At 29.4% G+C, this 18,302-nt stretch overlaps 1 protein-coding gene across 1 annotated transcript; it reads left to right on the top strand.

The window, feature by feature from the left end:
- Positions 1–295: 295 nt before the first annotated feature.
- On the top strand, positions 296–9,665 carry LOC141400974 (opsin Rh1-like). Its single transcript, XM_073980716.1, has 6 exons — positions 296–755; positions 859–925; positions 1,628–2,118; positions 2,187–2,334; positions 2,400–2,677; positions 9,415–9,665. Exons 1-6 carry the CDS (start codon positions 748–750, stop codon positions 9,536–9,538), a joined length of 1,116 nt encoding a protein of 371 aa, XP_073836817.1. The 5' UTR covers positions 296–747; the 3' UTR covers positions 9,539–9,665.
- The last annotated feature ends 8,637 nt before the right edge of the window (positions 9,666–18,302 follow it).

Below are 18,302 nucleotides of genomic sequence, written 5' to 3'. Positions count from 1 at the left end.
TATTGTCCTTTTGGTTGCGGAATTCTTCCAGCTCTGGCTGCTGGCGACAAAGCTGTTATTGAGCATATTTGCAGTAGTCAGTGGGAGTGAGGTCGATGCACTTGGTTTAATTACCCACCTTGATGAAAAAATGTTAGGTCCACTCTAATGCAACTAGAGCGCATAACTTTTTCCATCCCTCCGACTGTCCACACATGCCACAACACTATTATGTTATGTTTGTATTGAAATTTTCTTTAAGCCACCTTGAATAATATGGCTATTCTTAATGTTGTTGTTGTTGCTGTTGTTTTAGATTGGCAAAGAAAAAAAATAAAAGAAGCCCTAATTTAATTGTCGTCTTCGACTAGTCGATGTGACGACAAGCTACCTTCTTAAGGCTATAAAAATACCTATAAAGCTTGTTGCGGTCTCAAGAAATTCTCGCAGATGGTAAATAGCCGCGACGTAGATTCGAATAGTCCGAGAGCCGGTGATAGTTTACCAACCAACCAAAGTTTTTTTTTGTTTGAAAAACCAAGGGGCTTACGGAAAAGCAACATTAATTTACAAGTGGAGCGAAAAAAAAGATATGAGATTTTATTTGAAAAAATAATTTGCTAACTTTTTTGCACATGTAAATTAAAAAGCGTGACGATTTAAAATTTTTTGCTAACCTATAAGACGGTCAATAGTTAACCTTTCGTAGAGTTTGTTTTTTCCGGAAAAAAATAAAGGGTCTTCTCTACACCAAAAAGATCATCTAAAATGGAAAGGTGTGTGTGTTGAAGTGTAGACTGGTGTTGCTATTTTTTTTTTTTTTGGTGAAAAAAAGTGCTTATGTTGTTGTTATTTTCCTGTGTTTCATTATTTTCTTAGATTCGCTGAACAGCCCCCAATGGGCCCACATTTTGCTGCCCTCGGAAATGGATCGGTAACAGATAAGGTGGGTATTTATGTAAATGTGAAGCGAAAGATGGAGTTGAAAGTGAAAGAAGAAAGTGAGAAAGATGACGCTGATAGAGATGCATAAAATAGCCTTGACAAGTTCTCGCTGGAGGTTATGACAATCTTTTAAAAAATCTAGGTTGAAGGCCTAATAACTTTTCATAAAATTTTCTTAAAATACCCATTTTGACGGTCCTGATAATTATTGATATGCATAAAATACCCTTAACAAATTCTCGCTGGTGGTTATGGCAATCTTTTAAAAAAATCCACGTTGAAGGCCTTGATAACTCTTCATAAAATTTTCTTGAAATATCCATTTAGACGGTCCTGATAATTATTTATAAAAACTTCTTTAAAAACCCCCGATGGTGGCCCTGTCAATTTTGTATAATTTTTGTTTTAAAAAACCCACGGTGGTGGAACCTCAGATAAACCTTCATAAAAATTCTTAAAAATCCACCTTGGGTCACTATGAACCCTTCATAAAATTTTGTCAAAAAGGTTTGTTGGGTGCCCGGATAATACTTTTGATAAAAATCCACGTTTATGAGCCTGGCTCAAAAAAAAGCTCTTTAAAAATTCAAGTTTACAGCTCTGTTTAATCTCCAAAAATATATTCTTCAATATAAAGCTGCAGATCCTTCAAGGGGAACAAACAACTTCATCTCTCTAAACATTTATTTTGTTTACTTTTCAGGTAACACCCGACATGGCCCACTTAATCCATCCCTATTGGAATCAATTTCCTGCCATGGACCCAATTTGGAGTAAAATTTTGGCTGCCTATCTACTGACAATTGGCATTTTGGCATGGATTGGTAACGGTACTGTTATCTACATTTTCGGCACAACAAAATCTCTGCGTACACCTGCAAATTTATTGGTCATTAATTTGGCCCTTTCCGATTTTGGCATGATGATCTTGAATACCCCCATTATGGGTATTAATTTATATTTTGAAACCTGGGTCTGGGGACCATTGATGTGTGACGTGTATGCTGGATTGGGTTCAGCATTTGGTTGCAGTTCGATATGGTCCATGTGCATGGTTGCCTTGGATCGTTATAATGTCATTGTGAAGGGTATGGCTGGACAACCGATGACCGTGAAATTGGCAATATTTAAGATCATTTTCATTTGGGCCATGGCTAGCATATGGACATTTGCACCTGTTTTGGGATGGAGCCGGTAAGGAAAGGGATAAGAATAAATAAATTAATTTACTAAAAATAATAAATATTGCCCGATATTTACAGTTATGTACCTGAGGGCAATCTAACATCATGCGGCATTGATTATTTGGAACGTGACTGGAATCCACGTACCTATTTGATCTTCTATACCATCTTCGTTTATTATGTACCATTGTTCTTGATCTGCTGGTCTTATTGGTACATTATTGCTGTAAGTATGGCTAGATTTTAGTTGGAAGGATATCTTATAACAATCTCTCCCGCTTTCTCCTCCAGGCTGTATCTGCTCACGAAAAAGCCATGCGTGAACAAGCCAAGAAAATGAATGTCAAATCTCTCCGCTCCTCTGAGGATGCCGACAAGTCTGCCGAGGGCAAATTGGCCAAAGTTGCATTGGTCACCATTTCCCTGTGGTTCATGGCCTGGACCCCATATCAAGTCATCAACACCTTGGGTCTATTCAAATATGAAGGTTTGACACCACTGAACACCATCTGGGGTGCCTGCTTTGCCAAATCGGCCACTGTCTACAATCCAATTGTATATGCCACAAGGTGAGTTGAAGAAAATTTGGTTCTTAAAAAATCTTTGATAGGTTTTGAAAAATTAGCCTAGAACAGACCAAGATGCATTTGAAATATATTCTTAAAGAGTTCAAGAAGATGAAGGTATGGGCCACAAATTCATTAAAAATATTTTTTTAGAGAAAAAAATATTTTTAAAAATAAGAAATATTTTTAAAAAATGAATAAGAGTTTTAGAAAATTTTAATTTCTTAAAAGTTTCTCCATAAACATCACTTCAACTGCATCCCACTTAAAAAAAACTTGTTGTTTTCAACATTTAAAAACAACAAAACTGAGATTAAGCTGAATTACCTCACAATAATAAACGAATATTAAATTTTATATATTCTTAAAAATATTTAAATTTTTTTATACAAATTTAAATTCAAATTAATCTTATTTTTAAGTTTTGAAAAATATTTTAATTCTTAAAAAAATATTTTTAATTCTTAAAAATATATATATTTAAATCTTAAAAATAGAACTAAAATACTCTTACAAAACTATTTTTACAATATAAAACAAATTTTAATAATTAGATTAACATATTTAAAAAAAATCAAATACTTCTCAAAAAATTGAGAAAAAAAACAATATATAAAAATATTTTGGAAAAAATTGAAAATATTTTTTTAAAAAATATTAAAAATTTCTTTTAAAAATTTAAACGGATTAAAAATTTAAATCTTAAAAATATAACTAAAATACTCTTACAAAAATATTTTTACAATATAAAACAAATTTTAATAATTGGTTTAAAATATTTAAAAAATCAAATACTTCTCAAAAAATTGAGAAAAAAAAACAATAAAAGTATATAAAAAATATTTTTGAAAAAATTGAAAATATTTTTTAAAAAATATTAAAAATTTCTTTTAAACATTTAAACAGATTAAAAATACATTCTGGAAAATGTAAAATATTTTTTAAAAATATTTTTGAAGTTTATTAAAATTCTTTTTTTTAGATTCACTTTGGCAGTTTTGTTGAGATGTGTGTTTATTATTTTTATAGTAAACCCAGCTTAATCTCATATTTATTGTTTTAAAATTAAAAAAACAACAAGTTTTTTAAAATGGCGGTAGTTAAAATTGATTTACTTGAGGGAAAGGCAGAGACCACTATTTCGTCCAACGCCACTTGTACTCATCAGTCCTCTTAGTTCTTTGTGTTGAAACAAAGAACTCATCCCCAAGTTTATGACGACTCGAGTTCATTTTTATGACGACTCGAATTAAAATATTTAAAAAAATATATTTTACATAAAATTAAGAATATTTTTTAAATAAAACTACAAATATTTAAAAAATAAAAAATAATTTTTAAAATATGTTAAAAAATAAAAATATTTAAAAATTAAAAGAAAATTAGAAATATTAAAAAAAATTTAAAATATTTTTGAAAAAAAATATTTTTTGTATTTACTGTTAAACATATTTTTGGGAAAATCAAAAATATTTTTTAAACAAATTAAATTTTTTTTTTAAATTTTTTGTAAAATAAATAAAAATATTTTCGTATTCAAAAAAAAAAAAAAAATTTAAATAATATAATTACTTTTAGATGAAATAAAATAATTAAAAAAAATTAAATATTTCTAAAAAAATTAAATTTAAAATTTTTTTATATATTTAAAAAAACTAAAAATATTTTTAAGAAAATGAAATCATTTTTTAAAGTAATTTAAATTTAAACTTTTGTTTTGTTTTAAAATTAATTTTTTAATTAATATATTTATGTTGTTTAAAAATTAAATATTTAAGAAAAATTAAGACAAATTTCGAAGAATATTAGAAATAATTAAAAATAATTTTGAAAAAAAATATTTTTTTAAATATTAACTAAAATATTTTTATGTCTCATGGACTTTTAAAGAAAATATTCTTGAGGCCTGTTGAAGCTCCACGTCAGCCCTAAGAATACTTTTTGAGGTCGCGGAATCTTAAAAAAATTAAATTTCTTAAAAAATAATTTCAATTTTCTTAAAAATAATTTTATTTTTTTTTAATTCCTAAAATTATTTTTAATTTTTTAGAAATATTTCATTTTAATATTTTTAATTTAAAAAAAAATTTTTTAAAAAAAAATGTTTTAATTGTTTACAACCTATTTTTGATATTTGGAAAATATTTAATTTTTTTTCTTCTTAATTATTTTAATCTTTTCTAAATACATTATTTTTTAATAGCATTATTTTTTAATATTTTTATATTTTTTATATTCTAAATTTTTCTTTTATTTTTTAAATATTTTATATTAAAAAAAATTAATTTTTATTTTTTTATATATTTTAAAAACTAAACATATTTTTAAGAAAAGTGAAATCATTTCTTAAAGAAATTAAAGGCCTTACAGCTCAACTCGAAAGAGAATTAATTAAATATCACTATAAATGGCCTTCGCCTTAATAAGGCAAAAATAAAAAATAATTTCAGAATGAGCCAGGCTGGGATTCGAACCTGGGTCTCCGACAACTGAGTGTCAAGGTTGCCGGCGTCTTAGCGTTCTAAGCCACCATCAACTTGCCAAAACTTTAGTAGACAATAATTGATGATCAAATCCAAAAATAAAATCTTCTGATATAGAAGAGCAATTACTAATGATGTAGGAATAAAACTTACCGTAGTATTTGTGAACATTGAAAATGGGATTACCAAGCAAGACTATAGGAAAAGTTTGGAGTTTCAATTAACTGACATAATTTCGCATATACATTTATCTAATGAAGTGCGATATATATATACTAGTTTCCAAGCTTTGCCTTCGTCTGCCACAACAACAACATCCTAATACACCTGAAGATCGGCTTTACCACCCGTGAAACGTAGTGTAATGGTTGGATGCGTGGGACTTCGGTAGACTCCTAATTTTTCAATGTATCTCTAAAGGCCTTACAGCTCAACTCGAAAGAGAATTAATTAGAAATTTAAATTTGTTTTTAATAATCGACAAATCTCTGATATTTACAGAAAATATTAAAAAAATCAGTCCTGATAGACCTCAAAAAGTGTTCTTAGTGCAATAAAAATATTTTAGTTTTAAAGCTTTGAATAATACTTTTATTTTCTAAAAAATATTTTTATACTTTAAAAAATATTTTTATATTTTCAAAAATATTTTTATATTTTCAAAAATATTTCTAAAATAAAAACAATGTTTTATATTTGATTAAAATTATTTTATTATTAAAAATATTTAAGTTTTTTTTTAATTAAATATTAATAAAATAAGACAAATTTCGAAGGATATTAGAAATATTTTTTTTTAATTAAAATTAATTAAAAAACAAATATTTTTTTAAATATAAACTAAAACATTCTTATTTTTCATGGACTTTTAAAAAATATTCATGAGGCCTGTTGGGGCTCCCCGTCAAGCCTAAGAATACTTTTTGAGGTCGTGGATTCTTAAAAAAAAATTCTAAAAAAGTAATTCCAATTTTCTTAAAAATATTTTTACTTTTTTTTAATTCCTAATATTATTTTTAATTTTTTAGAAATATTTCATTTTAATATTCTTAATTTAAAAAAAAATAATTTTTATAAAAAAATATTTTAATTGTATACAACATATTTTTTATGTTTGGAAACATTTTAATTTTTTGTTTAATTATTTTAATCTTTTCTAAATATTTTATTTTTTTTAATATTATTATTATTTAATATTTTTATTTTTTTATATTCTAAAACTTTTATTTATTTTTTAAATATTTTATATTAAAAAATTTAATTTAATTTTTTTTATATATTTTAACAACTGAACATATTTTTAAGAAAAATTAAATAATTTTTTAAAGAAATTTAAAATTATTTTTAATAATCCACAAATCTCTGATAATTTACTGAAAATATTAAAAAATATCACGAAGACCTGATAGACCTCAAAAAGTGTTTTAAGTCCACTAAAAATATTTTAATTTTGAAGCTTTGAATAATACTTTTATTTCCTAAAAAATATTTTTATATTTTAAAAAATATTTTTTATAATTTAAAAAATGTTTTTTAAATATGAACAATGTTTTATTTAAAATAATTTTTTTATTAAAAATATTTAAGTTTTTTTTTAAATTAAATATTTAAAAAAGTAAGACAAAATTTTCAAAAATTAAAATTAACTTTGAAAAAAAAAATATTAAAAAATCACGAAGTGTTCTTAGTCCAATAATTTTTTTTTTTAATTTTAAAGCTTTGAATAATGCTTTTTATTTCCTAAAAAATATTTTTATATTTTAAAAAATATTTTTAAAATAGTCAGGCTTAATCCCATAGTCGTTGTCTTAATATTTTATTAAAACAACTTTAATTTATTAGTGGGAAAAAATTGGCGATGTATACCAAGGGGTAAGGCAGGGAATACTATAGTTTCAGATCTCGCCACAGATCTTCATCAGTTCCCTTATTTCTTGTTTTTCAACAAGAAACTTTTTATACCCAAGTGTCAATTGCTAGCTCAAATAGATACGTGCGCAAAGAAACACTCTGATCGAGAATTTCTTTGGCACTACCTAAACTCTAGCAACTTCACTTGCAAACAAATCCAAATTTTTCCCACTGCTATGCGTTCGTCGATTCTCGACGAAAAAGCACATAAATTTTTTCCCACTAATAAATTAAAGTTGTTTTAATAAAATATTAAGACAACGACTATGGGATTAAGCCTGACTATTTTGAAAAACAAAATAGAAGTCGTCATCCCAAACAAAAAACGCCAACCCTCCTAATTGTGAGACCGGGCACCGTCAAAATGTTGTTTATTGCTGTAGTATGCAATACCAACAAACTAGTTATGTGCTTTTTCGTCGAGAATCGACGAACGCATAGCAGTGGGAAAAATTTGGATTTGTTTGCAAGTGAAGTTGCTAGAGTTTAGGTAGTGCCAAAGAAATTCTCGATCAGAGTGTTTCTTTGCGCACGTATCTATTTGAGCTAGCAATTGACACTTGGGTATAAAAAGTTTCTTGTTGAAAAACAAGAAATAAGGGAACTGATGAAGATCTGTGGCGAGATCTGAAACTATAGTATTCCCTGCCTTACCCCTTGGTATACATCGCCAATTTTTTCCCACTAATAAATTAAAGTTGTTTTAATAAAATATTAAGACAACGACTATGGGATTAAGCCTGACTATTTTGAAAAACAAAATAGAAGTCGTCATCCCAAACAAAAAACGCCAACCCTCCAAATATTTTTAAAATATAAACAATGTTTTATATTTGTTTAAAATTCTTTTTTTTAATATACTTAAGATTTTTAAAAATTAATATAAATTTCGATGATTATTATAAATATTTTTTTAAATTAAAATTAATTTAAAGAAAAAAGTGTTCTTAATCCAATAAAAATATTTTAATTTTAAAGCTTTGATTAAAACTTTTCTTCCTTAAAAATATTTGTATATTTTAAAAAATATTAAAATATAAACAATGTTTTATATATGTTTAAAATTATTTTTTTTTCATTAAAAATATTTAAAATATTTAAAATATTTTTTTAATATTTAAATTTTATCAAATTTGTCCAATTATCTTCAAAAATATTTTTAATATTTCTATATTATTAAATAAATATATAATAAAATATTTTAATGATTTAATAAAATATTTTTTATGTTTATGTAAATATCAGAAATTCGTGGATTCTTAAAATAATTTGTAATTTCTTCACAAATAATTTCAATTATTTCAAAAATATTTTTAGTTATTTTTAAATATAAAAAAATAAATTTTAATTAAAAAAATATTTTTAATTCTATAAACATTTTTTTTATTTTGTTAAAAAATATTTTTAAATTTTTAAATATATCATAAAAATTTTAAAATTTGTTTAAAAATTATTTTAATTTTTTTAAATATTTTATTTTTTTAACATGTTTCTTTTTAATATCATTATTTGTTATAAATTTTTTATTTTTTAAATATTTGTAATTTTCTTTTTTTTTTGAGTATTTTAATTTTTCCAACATGTTTCTAAAAAAGTTTTAAGGTATTTTAATATCCGTTATTTTTTTTAATATTTTTAGTTTTATTTAAAAAATATTTTTTGAAAAATTAATATAAATATAGAAAAATTAAAAAAATATTTAAAAAAATTATAAATTATTAATATAAAATAGTTTCATATATATTAACATTTTTATTTTTAATATCATTATTTATTATATTTTTAAATTTTTAAATATTTTTAATTTTCTTTTATTTTTTAAAGTATTTTTATATTTTCAACATGTTCCTAAAAAAAGATTTAAAGTATTTTAATATCCTTTAACTTTCTTAATATTTTTTAATTTTATTTAAAAAATATTTTTTGAAAAAATATTTTAAAAAAATATTAAAAAAATATAAATTATTAATATAAAAAAGGTTTTTCATATATAATTATTTTTAAATTTATTTAAAATTATGATTTAAATTAAAAAACTTATTTTAAAATATCAAAAAAGTATTTTTTTTAATTAAAAAAAATATTTTTTAATAATTTTAAAAATATTAATGAAGGAATTTGCTGGTAATTCAAACGAATCTGCTTACGAATCGCCTTTGAGAAAAAGAACAGTAGACAACATTTTGCCATAGAGGTTAACCGTTACTGATAAATTTGATCTAGCTTGGCCTGAAATTCTAAACCTCGACCTATATATTTCACCATACAGACGTCAGGGCATTTATTTATTTTATTCATTCAAAAATACTTACATAATTTTTCCTCTCTCATTCTCTCTATTTGCAGCCATCCTAAATATCGCATTGCCTTGAAGGAGAAATGCCCATGCTGTGTCTGCGGCAATGTTGATGATGGCAAATCGGGCAGTGATGCCACATCCCAGGCTACTGAATCCGAATCCAAGGCATAAATTTGCATTCTATTCGCACGGAATAACTACGGCTTCCTTCGACCACGATCTCCACGAATCACTAATAATAACAACAACAAAAACTACTCCACCTCTCTGTATAAAACACAACAATATAAAGGAAAAATATATATATGTTTGAAGAAAAAAAAAAAAAATAAAAAAAGTAAACTATAAATTCTAACTAATATATAGTAAAATAACAACAACTACTACTACAATTACAACTATTATTTTTTTTATACGCCTCGGAGACATACATCTGTACATGCAATGTAAACGTGTGATAACACCATGGCACCATGGCTTAACTACATAAATATAATACGGAAACGGAAACTGCAGCAACAGAACGAAAGCTTTCGCATAATAGTAACGAATTATGTTAAAAAAAAGAAATAAGAAATTTATTCTCAAAAGTGTTGTATTTGTTATAGGAAATTATTTAATTGCTTTTTAGTTTGCATTTTATTGTTATTATTTTTGTTTTTAGTTTTTAACAAAAAACTCTGCAATGTCATCAAAGACGAAAAAATTACAAAAAAAGAATTATTTAAAAACAACATCTAAAGAAACATTACACACGAAATTTGAAATAATAAAGAACATGCATACAACCTCTTAAAGATGGTTAGCAAAACGAAAAATAATTGCAAAATGTTTGTATGACTTTTGTGAGGTTAGGTGCGATACAAAGGGCAATTATATTATATCAAATCCTTGAGGAAAAAAGCTAAGCTATGCATGAGTTCAGAACTGAAAAGGGAAAGGATTTTATTAAATTTTATTTTTATGAAAGGTCCATATGGGGAAAATGGAAAACACTTTATTTTTCAGAGTTTTATTTAATTTAATTAATTGAGCTATCATGACCTAAGGAGTTTTGTATTGAAAAAGTGATATCTAGCGAAGTCCACACACATCCAAAAAATATACTACGATTGTTTCGCTGGTGGTTTAATTAATATATTTTTCTACCAATGACTTCTCATAGGATTTGTTTTGAAATTACTCCCAGTTTCTACAACAGAAATTCAATATCCGGGCCGCTGTTTATTCGATCTTGGTTTCAGCTAGCCAACCTAAGTGGTTATTGGAACTAAATTGACAGGACAACACGACATTACGCAGAAGTGATTTTTATGAACGATGAAAAATGTGATGCTGTCTGGCCTGGCATTGCTCCAGTTTGCGGAAGACTTACGTTGGGCGCCACATACATGTTGTTCAGTTTATTACTTCGACGATGCTCAAAAGTATCACTTTTTACAATGATATTATTGAAAATTCCGCTCAGCGTAAAGTATGCGACATTTTGTGAGCATTTCAGCACAGTGGTATGGGCATAGTCCGAACAGAGTGTCTATCATAACACTATGCAACACTGAAAATGCAAACAACTTCTAGTATGAATTTTTTGAAAGTACATATTTAGACTACAAAAACCCTAGTAGGGTTTTGTCCTGTCAGATCCAGTTCGGATTTTATGGCCTCATCTAAACCGGGCTAAATCCACACTTTTTTGCATTTATCAGGCCTTTATCTCAGAAACGAATAGGAATTTGGGTTTGCTGTCTTTAGCAATATTGTAGCCCTAAACTAGTAGAACTTATCTTTTGAAAAAACCACATAAGAAAAACTCCATCTAGGGCATTAAAATCTATAAAATATAGAAAATTGTACATAATTGCTGAAATTCAGGTCAGTATCGGCTAAACTATTAGGAGTTGAACCAAGTAACCTTTTGAAAAAATCTTCCAAATAAAGTTTTCAACAATTCTTTAGAACATTCTGAAACTCTAAAATGCTTACTTCATGTTGTTTCAGCGGTATTTTGCATCATATCTTCTACAACACGTATTTCAAACACAGTTCACACCAACAGTTTATTCTCGCATTTCGGATGTACTGAAAACAACGGGATAGAGACATTTTACAATAATGACATGTTTTGAAGAGTTGTGTATCACATTCCAGGGAATAATTAAGTTTTTGTCGACCTTTGATCATTTTATTATTTTTGTACTTTTTGTTCGGCTTTAGGTCCTCTTTTCAATAAAACAAAATTCTATTTGCTTTTATTTACTCTGTTTATTTCCAATATTTCGGACGTCTTCGACGACCATCATCAGGGATCTTTTTTGATTAACATAAAAACAAGAATATTAATTATATAAATTAATAACAAAATTACAAAACAATATTTACTTTTTGGTTTTTATTCAACTAACAACAACTTTCATCCTATGTGACTGGTGGTGTTGAACTGAAGTTTTTCTCATTTTTCTGATGTTTTTGGATGACGTTTCGATAAATTTGTGCACAGTGTTCTGTGTCTGACTTATAGTTTATTCTTTTTTCTGTGGGCGTATTTATTATATGGAGCATTTCCAATATATATCGACGTTTATAATTGTCCTCCTGAGTCAAGATTTTGACGTCCTTAAAATTTGGAGTGTGTCCTGTTTTGGAACAATGTGCTGCCAAAGCAGTTTTTTGTTCAAGTGGTTTGTTTTTGGCCTTTTGATCAGACTTGTGGCCACTGAGTCTGGTTTTTAATTTAGATTTTGTTGTGCCAACATATACCATTTGGCATATGTTGGACTTGTCTCCATCACATTCTATCTTGTACACTAAATTAGATTTTTCATCGTTTGATATTTTTGATTTTGTGTTGTTGAAAAACTTATTGTTCGTGTTAGTACTTTTTAAAGCTATTTGGTACTGTTCTTTGTTGTACAAATTGGACCTGGAAAAACGTTCTGAAAATCCACGCACATATGTGGCTCTTTTGTATGTTTTTGCCTCTCTTTCTATTTTGTCAGGCTTTTTTGTTTTTGATTGTTTTATTAGTTGATTAATGGTATGTATTGGGAAATCATTCATTTGTAGAATTTTCCGAATCTTTTTCTCATTTTTGGCATGAAATGTATGATCACTAATATTGAAAACTCTGTTTATAAAGTTTGTGGCCGTATTTATCCTTATTCTTCTTGGATGTTTTGAGTTAAAATTAATGATTCTTCCCGAGGACGTAGGTTTTTGATACCAATCTACAAGAAGACGTTTTCCATGTCTCTGTACTACTGCGTCTAGGTATGGTAACTGTTTGTTTGTTTCACATTCTATTGTGAATTTGATTTGCTTGTTGAAGTTATTTAAGGCTGCTAATGTATTTTCCACCTGGTCTTTCTTAATAATACAGAAAATATCATCAACGTATTTTGTTAATAATCTTGGCTTTTCCTTTAATGTTTCCATTGTTTCATTGAGAAGTTCTTCCATTACAATGTCCGCTACAATTGGTGAAATCGGCGACCCCATAGGCATTCCCTTTTGCTGTTCATAAACTTTGTCTTTGTATATGAAGTACCTCGAATCTTTAATGCAGAGTGTTAAACTTTCGATAAAAAGGTTCAAAGGAATATTAGTATGTTTTTCAATGTGTATCCATTTGTTTTTAATTATATTTAATGCCAAGTTGACCGGTACGCTTGGAAATAATGATATTACATCGAAGGATATCAATATTTCATCCTCATCTATGTGCTGCTTGTTAACTTTGCCTTTGAATTCTTCTGCATCTTTGATATTATATACAGATTCTTGGGTTAAAGATTTTAAAATGGAAGATAAATACTTGGATAGTTCATACGTTGGCGACTTTAAGCTAGAACAAATTGGACGTAGAGGAGTTCCCTCCTTGTGGATCTTTGGCAGGCCGTATATTCTAGGCGCTACCGCTGTTTTATTTATCAATCTGTTTTTATCCACTTCATTGATTAATTTCAAATCAAACATCTTCATAACTAACTTGTTGTTTTTTTCCTGTAGACCAGTAGTCGGATCTCTTCGCAGTCGTTTATATGTGCAAATATCCATCAGTATTCTGTTCATTTTTGTTTCATAGTCAGATTTTAACATTACCACCGTCTTACCCCCTTTATCTGCGTTTAGTATTAAAATATGATTATTTGCTTTTAAAAATGTTGTTGTTTGGCGTACTGTGTCCAACACAAACCGATCTCTTTTTCCCAATTTCATATTTCTCATTTGTTCATTTATGAGATTAACTAAATTAATTCTAGCATTTTCTTGCTCTTCCCGATTTTCTAACGACTGAATACAGTCCTCTCCCTCTGCTATTATGTTGAACAACGGAAAAGTTGTCTTCGTTGTTGGGAGAGAGAATTTTGGGCCAAGAGATAATAACCACTCCACATTGGATGGTATGTCTGTTTCTGTTGTATTTATAAACCACTCTTTATTTTGTTGTATATTGAGCTCACACTGTTGTTGCTGTTTTAATGCATGTAGCTTTTTTATGTGAGTTGTCTTTTGTTTTGTGCTCTGAGTATTGTTGATGATATTTTCGCTCTCCACGAGCGTGTCCAAATCGTCTCTTTCTAATAGACTTGTGAGCAGCGTGACCGCTGGAAAATTTCAAAAAGTGTCACAAAAAGTATCATTTCTGCAAAAAAGTGGCACATGTCTTTCGAAAAAGTGGCACAAAAAGTAACACACTTTTTTATTATTAAAATATGAATAACTTAGGAAGAACTTCGCGTTCCTCTTAAAAGTGAAAGTAAAAAAAGATACACCAAAACCAAGGAAAATTTGACAGTAAATTCAAATCAACCCATCAGTAGTGGAATTCTGTAACTCATTTTTCAATTTCCGGCAAAATTTGTTAAAATTAAAACACAAAATTATGAATGAAAACTGTCAATAAAGGTTGACAACACTGTTGTTATCGGTAGGAATTAGTGACAACATTATTTTGGTTGTTAGCTTACCCTAAAATTTCTTTAATTACCAAAATTATAAACATTTTAATTATATCGATTTTTGTCGGTAACTCGAAATGTTAGATGAGATATAATAACAAATCCCTGGTAATGCGAACTTTATTCCTTACTTGTCTTAAAGTAAGGCATAACAAAAATTGACTATCAAGATACGATATACATGTCCAAAACGCATTATCCGTAGAAATTCTCATTGCAAATATCTTCACTTGATAAGAAAAAAGATTCTTGAGTGTAGCCGTTATGCGGTTCAAACTGTCTAACTACCATTACCAAACATTTTCGTTCAAAACCGTGTAGTTGGACGATTTTTCTACTGCTCTTAGTGATTTTAGTAGAGAGTTTTTATTACAACGTATTTAATTTAAAAATAGTGGCACAAGGCATAAAAAAGTGGCACAAAATTTGAAAAAGTAGCACATTTGGTATCAAAATAAAAAAGTGTCACAGAAGTATCAACGCCGAAAAAAGTGGCAAAATTGATACTTTAGTGGCACAACGGTCACGCTGCTTGTGAGTCTGTTCATCGTATCAGTTAATGCCTTTTTGTTTTTGTGTAGTTGTTTGTGTTTACAATGTATTAGAAGTTTTAGGATTTTCATGTGAAAGTTGTATAAGTGTGTGTTTAGTTTAATTCTAACATGTGTTGGTATTGTGTTGTTAGTTTTAAATATGTTGTTAGTGTGTTTTGTTGTATTCAAAATAAAGCTTGGTATTGTACCTGTTTCCTTGCATTTTGTTAGGAAAGTTGCTGTTGATTTCAAACGTTCTGTTTTTCAACAACACAAAATCAAAAATATCAAACGATGAAAAATCTAATTTAGTGTACAAGATAGAATGTGATGGAGACAAGTCCAACATATGCCAAATGGTATATGTTGGCACAACAAAATCTAAATTAAAAACCAGACTCAGTGGCCACAAGTCTGATCAAAAGGCCAAAAACAAACCACTTGAACAAAAAACTGCTTTGGCAGCACATTGTTCCAAAACAGGACACACTCCAAATTTTAAGGACGTCAAAATCTTGACTCAGGAGGACAATTATAAACGTCGATATATATTGGAAATGCTCCATATAATAAATACGCCCACAGAAAAAAGAATAAACTATAAGTCAGACACAGAACACTGTGCACAAATTTATCGAAACGTCATCCAAAAACATCAGAAAAATGAGAAAAACTTCAGTTCAACACCACCAGTCACATAGGATGAAAGTTGTTGTTAGTTGAATAAAAACCAAAAAGTAAATATTGTTTTGTAATTTTGTTATTAATTTATATAATTAATATTCTTGTTTTTATGTTAATCAAAAAAGATCCCTGATGATGGTCGTCGAAGACGTCCGAAATATTGGAAATAAACAGAGTAAATAAAAGCAAATAGAATTTTGTTTTATTGAAAAGAGGACCTAAAGCCGAACAAAAAGTACAAAAATAATTCCAGGGAATATTTTTCCAAAAGAAAATATTAACAAAAAATTAACGGTTTTGGAGATACGGTGAGAAATGTATAAAAATTGTCGATTTTTTGCATATATTTTGAAATATGAGGCAATAAATGTAGTTTTTCGAGTTCGTTATTTCTCCAAATATTTTATTCTTGTCCTTACCTACAAATTTGTTTCTGTTGTCAGAAGAAGATTTGCATTGGTTTCAGAGATATAGCCCCGAATTTCTTTAAAAACTCAATATTGAACCATGTTTAGATGGGGTCATAAAATTCGAGCTGGATCTGACACAACAAAAACCAACTAGGGTTTCTTGTCGTTTGGGTCTGTACTTTCAAAAAATCCTCAGTTCGAATTGTTTGCACAAGATCACCTTAAAAATGTTGCACAGTGTAATACAACAATACATGAGGTTATAAATGGCTAAAATACACAAGAAATACCAAACAATATCACGCTATAGAGCTTAATTATCATTAAAACTTTTGGACTTGTATAATTTTTGTTCATTGTCATAAAGCTTTTTGAATCAATGTACGGTCCTCACGTTGGGCGCCATATGTAGTATCATACTGCTTTTACAATGGTTCGAATGAGGATCAAATATACTTAGGACAGGCACGAGGATTTATCTTGCTTCCTTTTTCATCTCCTAAATACACTGAACTTTAGGTGATGCCACTGAAAAACTACATGTAACACCCAACTTTCGAGCAAAATAGTCACCCATAAAAATGACTAAAATTTTGTTTGAGGCCTCAAGTTAATAACCCCGAAAGAAAATAATAACTTACTATAAGAAGAAAGCAAGAAAAATACAATCTTCTCCGACTCTAAAGACTTCCTTCTGGTCGTGGTTATCAAAGCTCCCCTTTAGTCGTCTACAAAACCTTCACTCAGATCGTCTAAAAAGACTACCTTCTATTCATCCATAAAGACTACCTTTTGGTAGTCTATAAAAACTCCGACTATAAATATTCCCTACTGGTCGCCCGTAAAGTTTCCTTTATGTTCGTCCTAAAAGATTCCTTTCCGATCGTCCGTAAAGATTCTTTTCTGGTCATCCGTATAAAAGGTTCCCTTTGCTCGTCTATTAAGATTCCCTTCTGGACGTCTATAAAAACTCAATTCCGACTCAATAAAGGCTCTCTTCTGATGGTCTATAAAGACTACCTTCTTGTCGCTATAAAGACTCCCTTCTGGTCGCCTGTAAAGCCTCCCATCTGGTCGTCTGAAAAAACTCCCTTCTAGTCGCCTATAAACACTCCCTTCTGATCGTCTATAACGACTCGCTTCTCGTCGTCTATAAATACTCCCTTCTGGTCGCCTATAAGGACTCCCTACTGGACTATATTTGCTTATGGCCTTAGCAACTACATCCGTGTGAATACTATTTAAACCTGCTTGATATGCCTGTTGATCCAGGGGTTCTCTCCTATATTGTTGGACCTCCCTCTCTAGAGCATGAATATACTTCCTGATGTGCCTGAATGTGTCGGGCCTAGCCAGCAAATGGCGATTGGGATGGATTTCATGGTAACACCCAAACAAGAACTACAACGAAAGCATATCTTTGTGTTGCTTTACTGGAAGAATCTTTGCCTTCTCATGTAGATGGTCCACTGAAGACTTGAGGAGGCACCCTGTTGCTGTTTTCAGGGCGGCATTCTGACAGGTTTGAATCTTTTTCCAATTCGTATCACATAATCCCGAGACAAAACTGGAGCGGCATATCGCGTTATATGTGGTCAACAAGGCTGTGGCGTGCGCGCACGTCTTAAAAGTAGTGTCGAATGTGACCCCTAAAATTTTGGGGCAGTTTGTGGTCGGAATTCTCCTACCGTCGACCACGAAATTAAATTTTCTTCCAAACTGCGCTTTCCATGTGGTGAACAGAGTGGCTGTAGATTTTGTGGCGGAAATCTGCATCTTCCTCGCTTGGAAAAAGGTTGTAAGATCAGTTAAATAGCAGTTCAGTCTCTCACAGATCAGGGATGGTACCTGACGCCAGGATAGTGCAATCATCCGCATACGTTACGATCTCGTTGCCGTCTGGAGGGGGCGAAATACAGAAGAGGTAGAGGTTAAACAGTTCCGGAGATATCACCCCACCTTGGGAAACTCCCTGTTTCACTCTATGGAGTTTGGACTTCTTGTTCCTGAATTCCACGTACGACTGGTGTCCACACATATAGTTGACTATCCAACGTTTCGAGCTTGGCCGGAGGGTTGTCTGCTCAATGTCCTCAAGCAGCGTGCAGTGCCTGACTGTACTAAAAGCTTTTGATAAGTCAAGAGCCACCCTTTACTGTTCTGTCACACGGCGGTCTCTGGTTGAGTTCTCGACAAATATGTGTGTAGATGGCGTGCAGCGCTGTTGTCGTGCTGTGCTGCTTACGGAATCCATGCTGATGATCGGCAACTTGATAGCTATTCCTGATACTGGGGAGGACTAAGGCCTCAAGGGTCTTTGCTACGGGCGACAAAAGCAAAATCGGCCTGT

The sequence above is a fragment of the Musca autumnalis genome, unplaced genomic scaffold (assembly GCF_047663935.1).
Source record: "Musca autumnalis isolate F117 unplaced genomic scaffold, ASM4766393v1 scaffold_1, whole genome shotgun sequence".
In the NCBI taxonomy this organism is placed as follows: domain Eukaryota; kingdom Metazoa; phylum Arthropoda; class Insecta; order Diptera; family Muscidae; genus Musca; species Musca autumnalis.
Note: the sequence above shows the minus strand (reverse complement) of the source record. Positions and strands in the feature narration are given on the sequence as shown.

Coding starts and splice junctions, on each gene's coding strand:
- LOC141400974 (XM_073980716.1), top strand. Junction 926..1,627: donor ATGGATCGGTAACAGATAAG/GTGGGTATTTAT, acceptor TTTACTTTTCAG/GTAACACCCGACATGGCCCA. Junction 2,119..2,186: donor CCTGTTTTGGGATGGAGCCG/GTAAGGAAAGGG, acceptor CGATATTTACAG/TTATGTACCTGAGGGCAATC.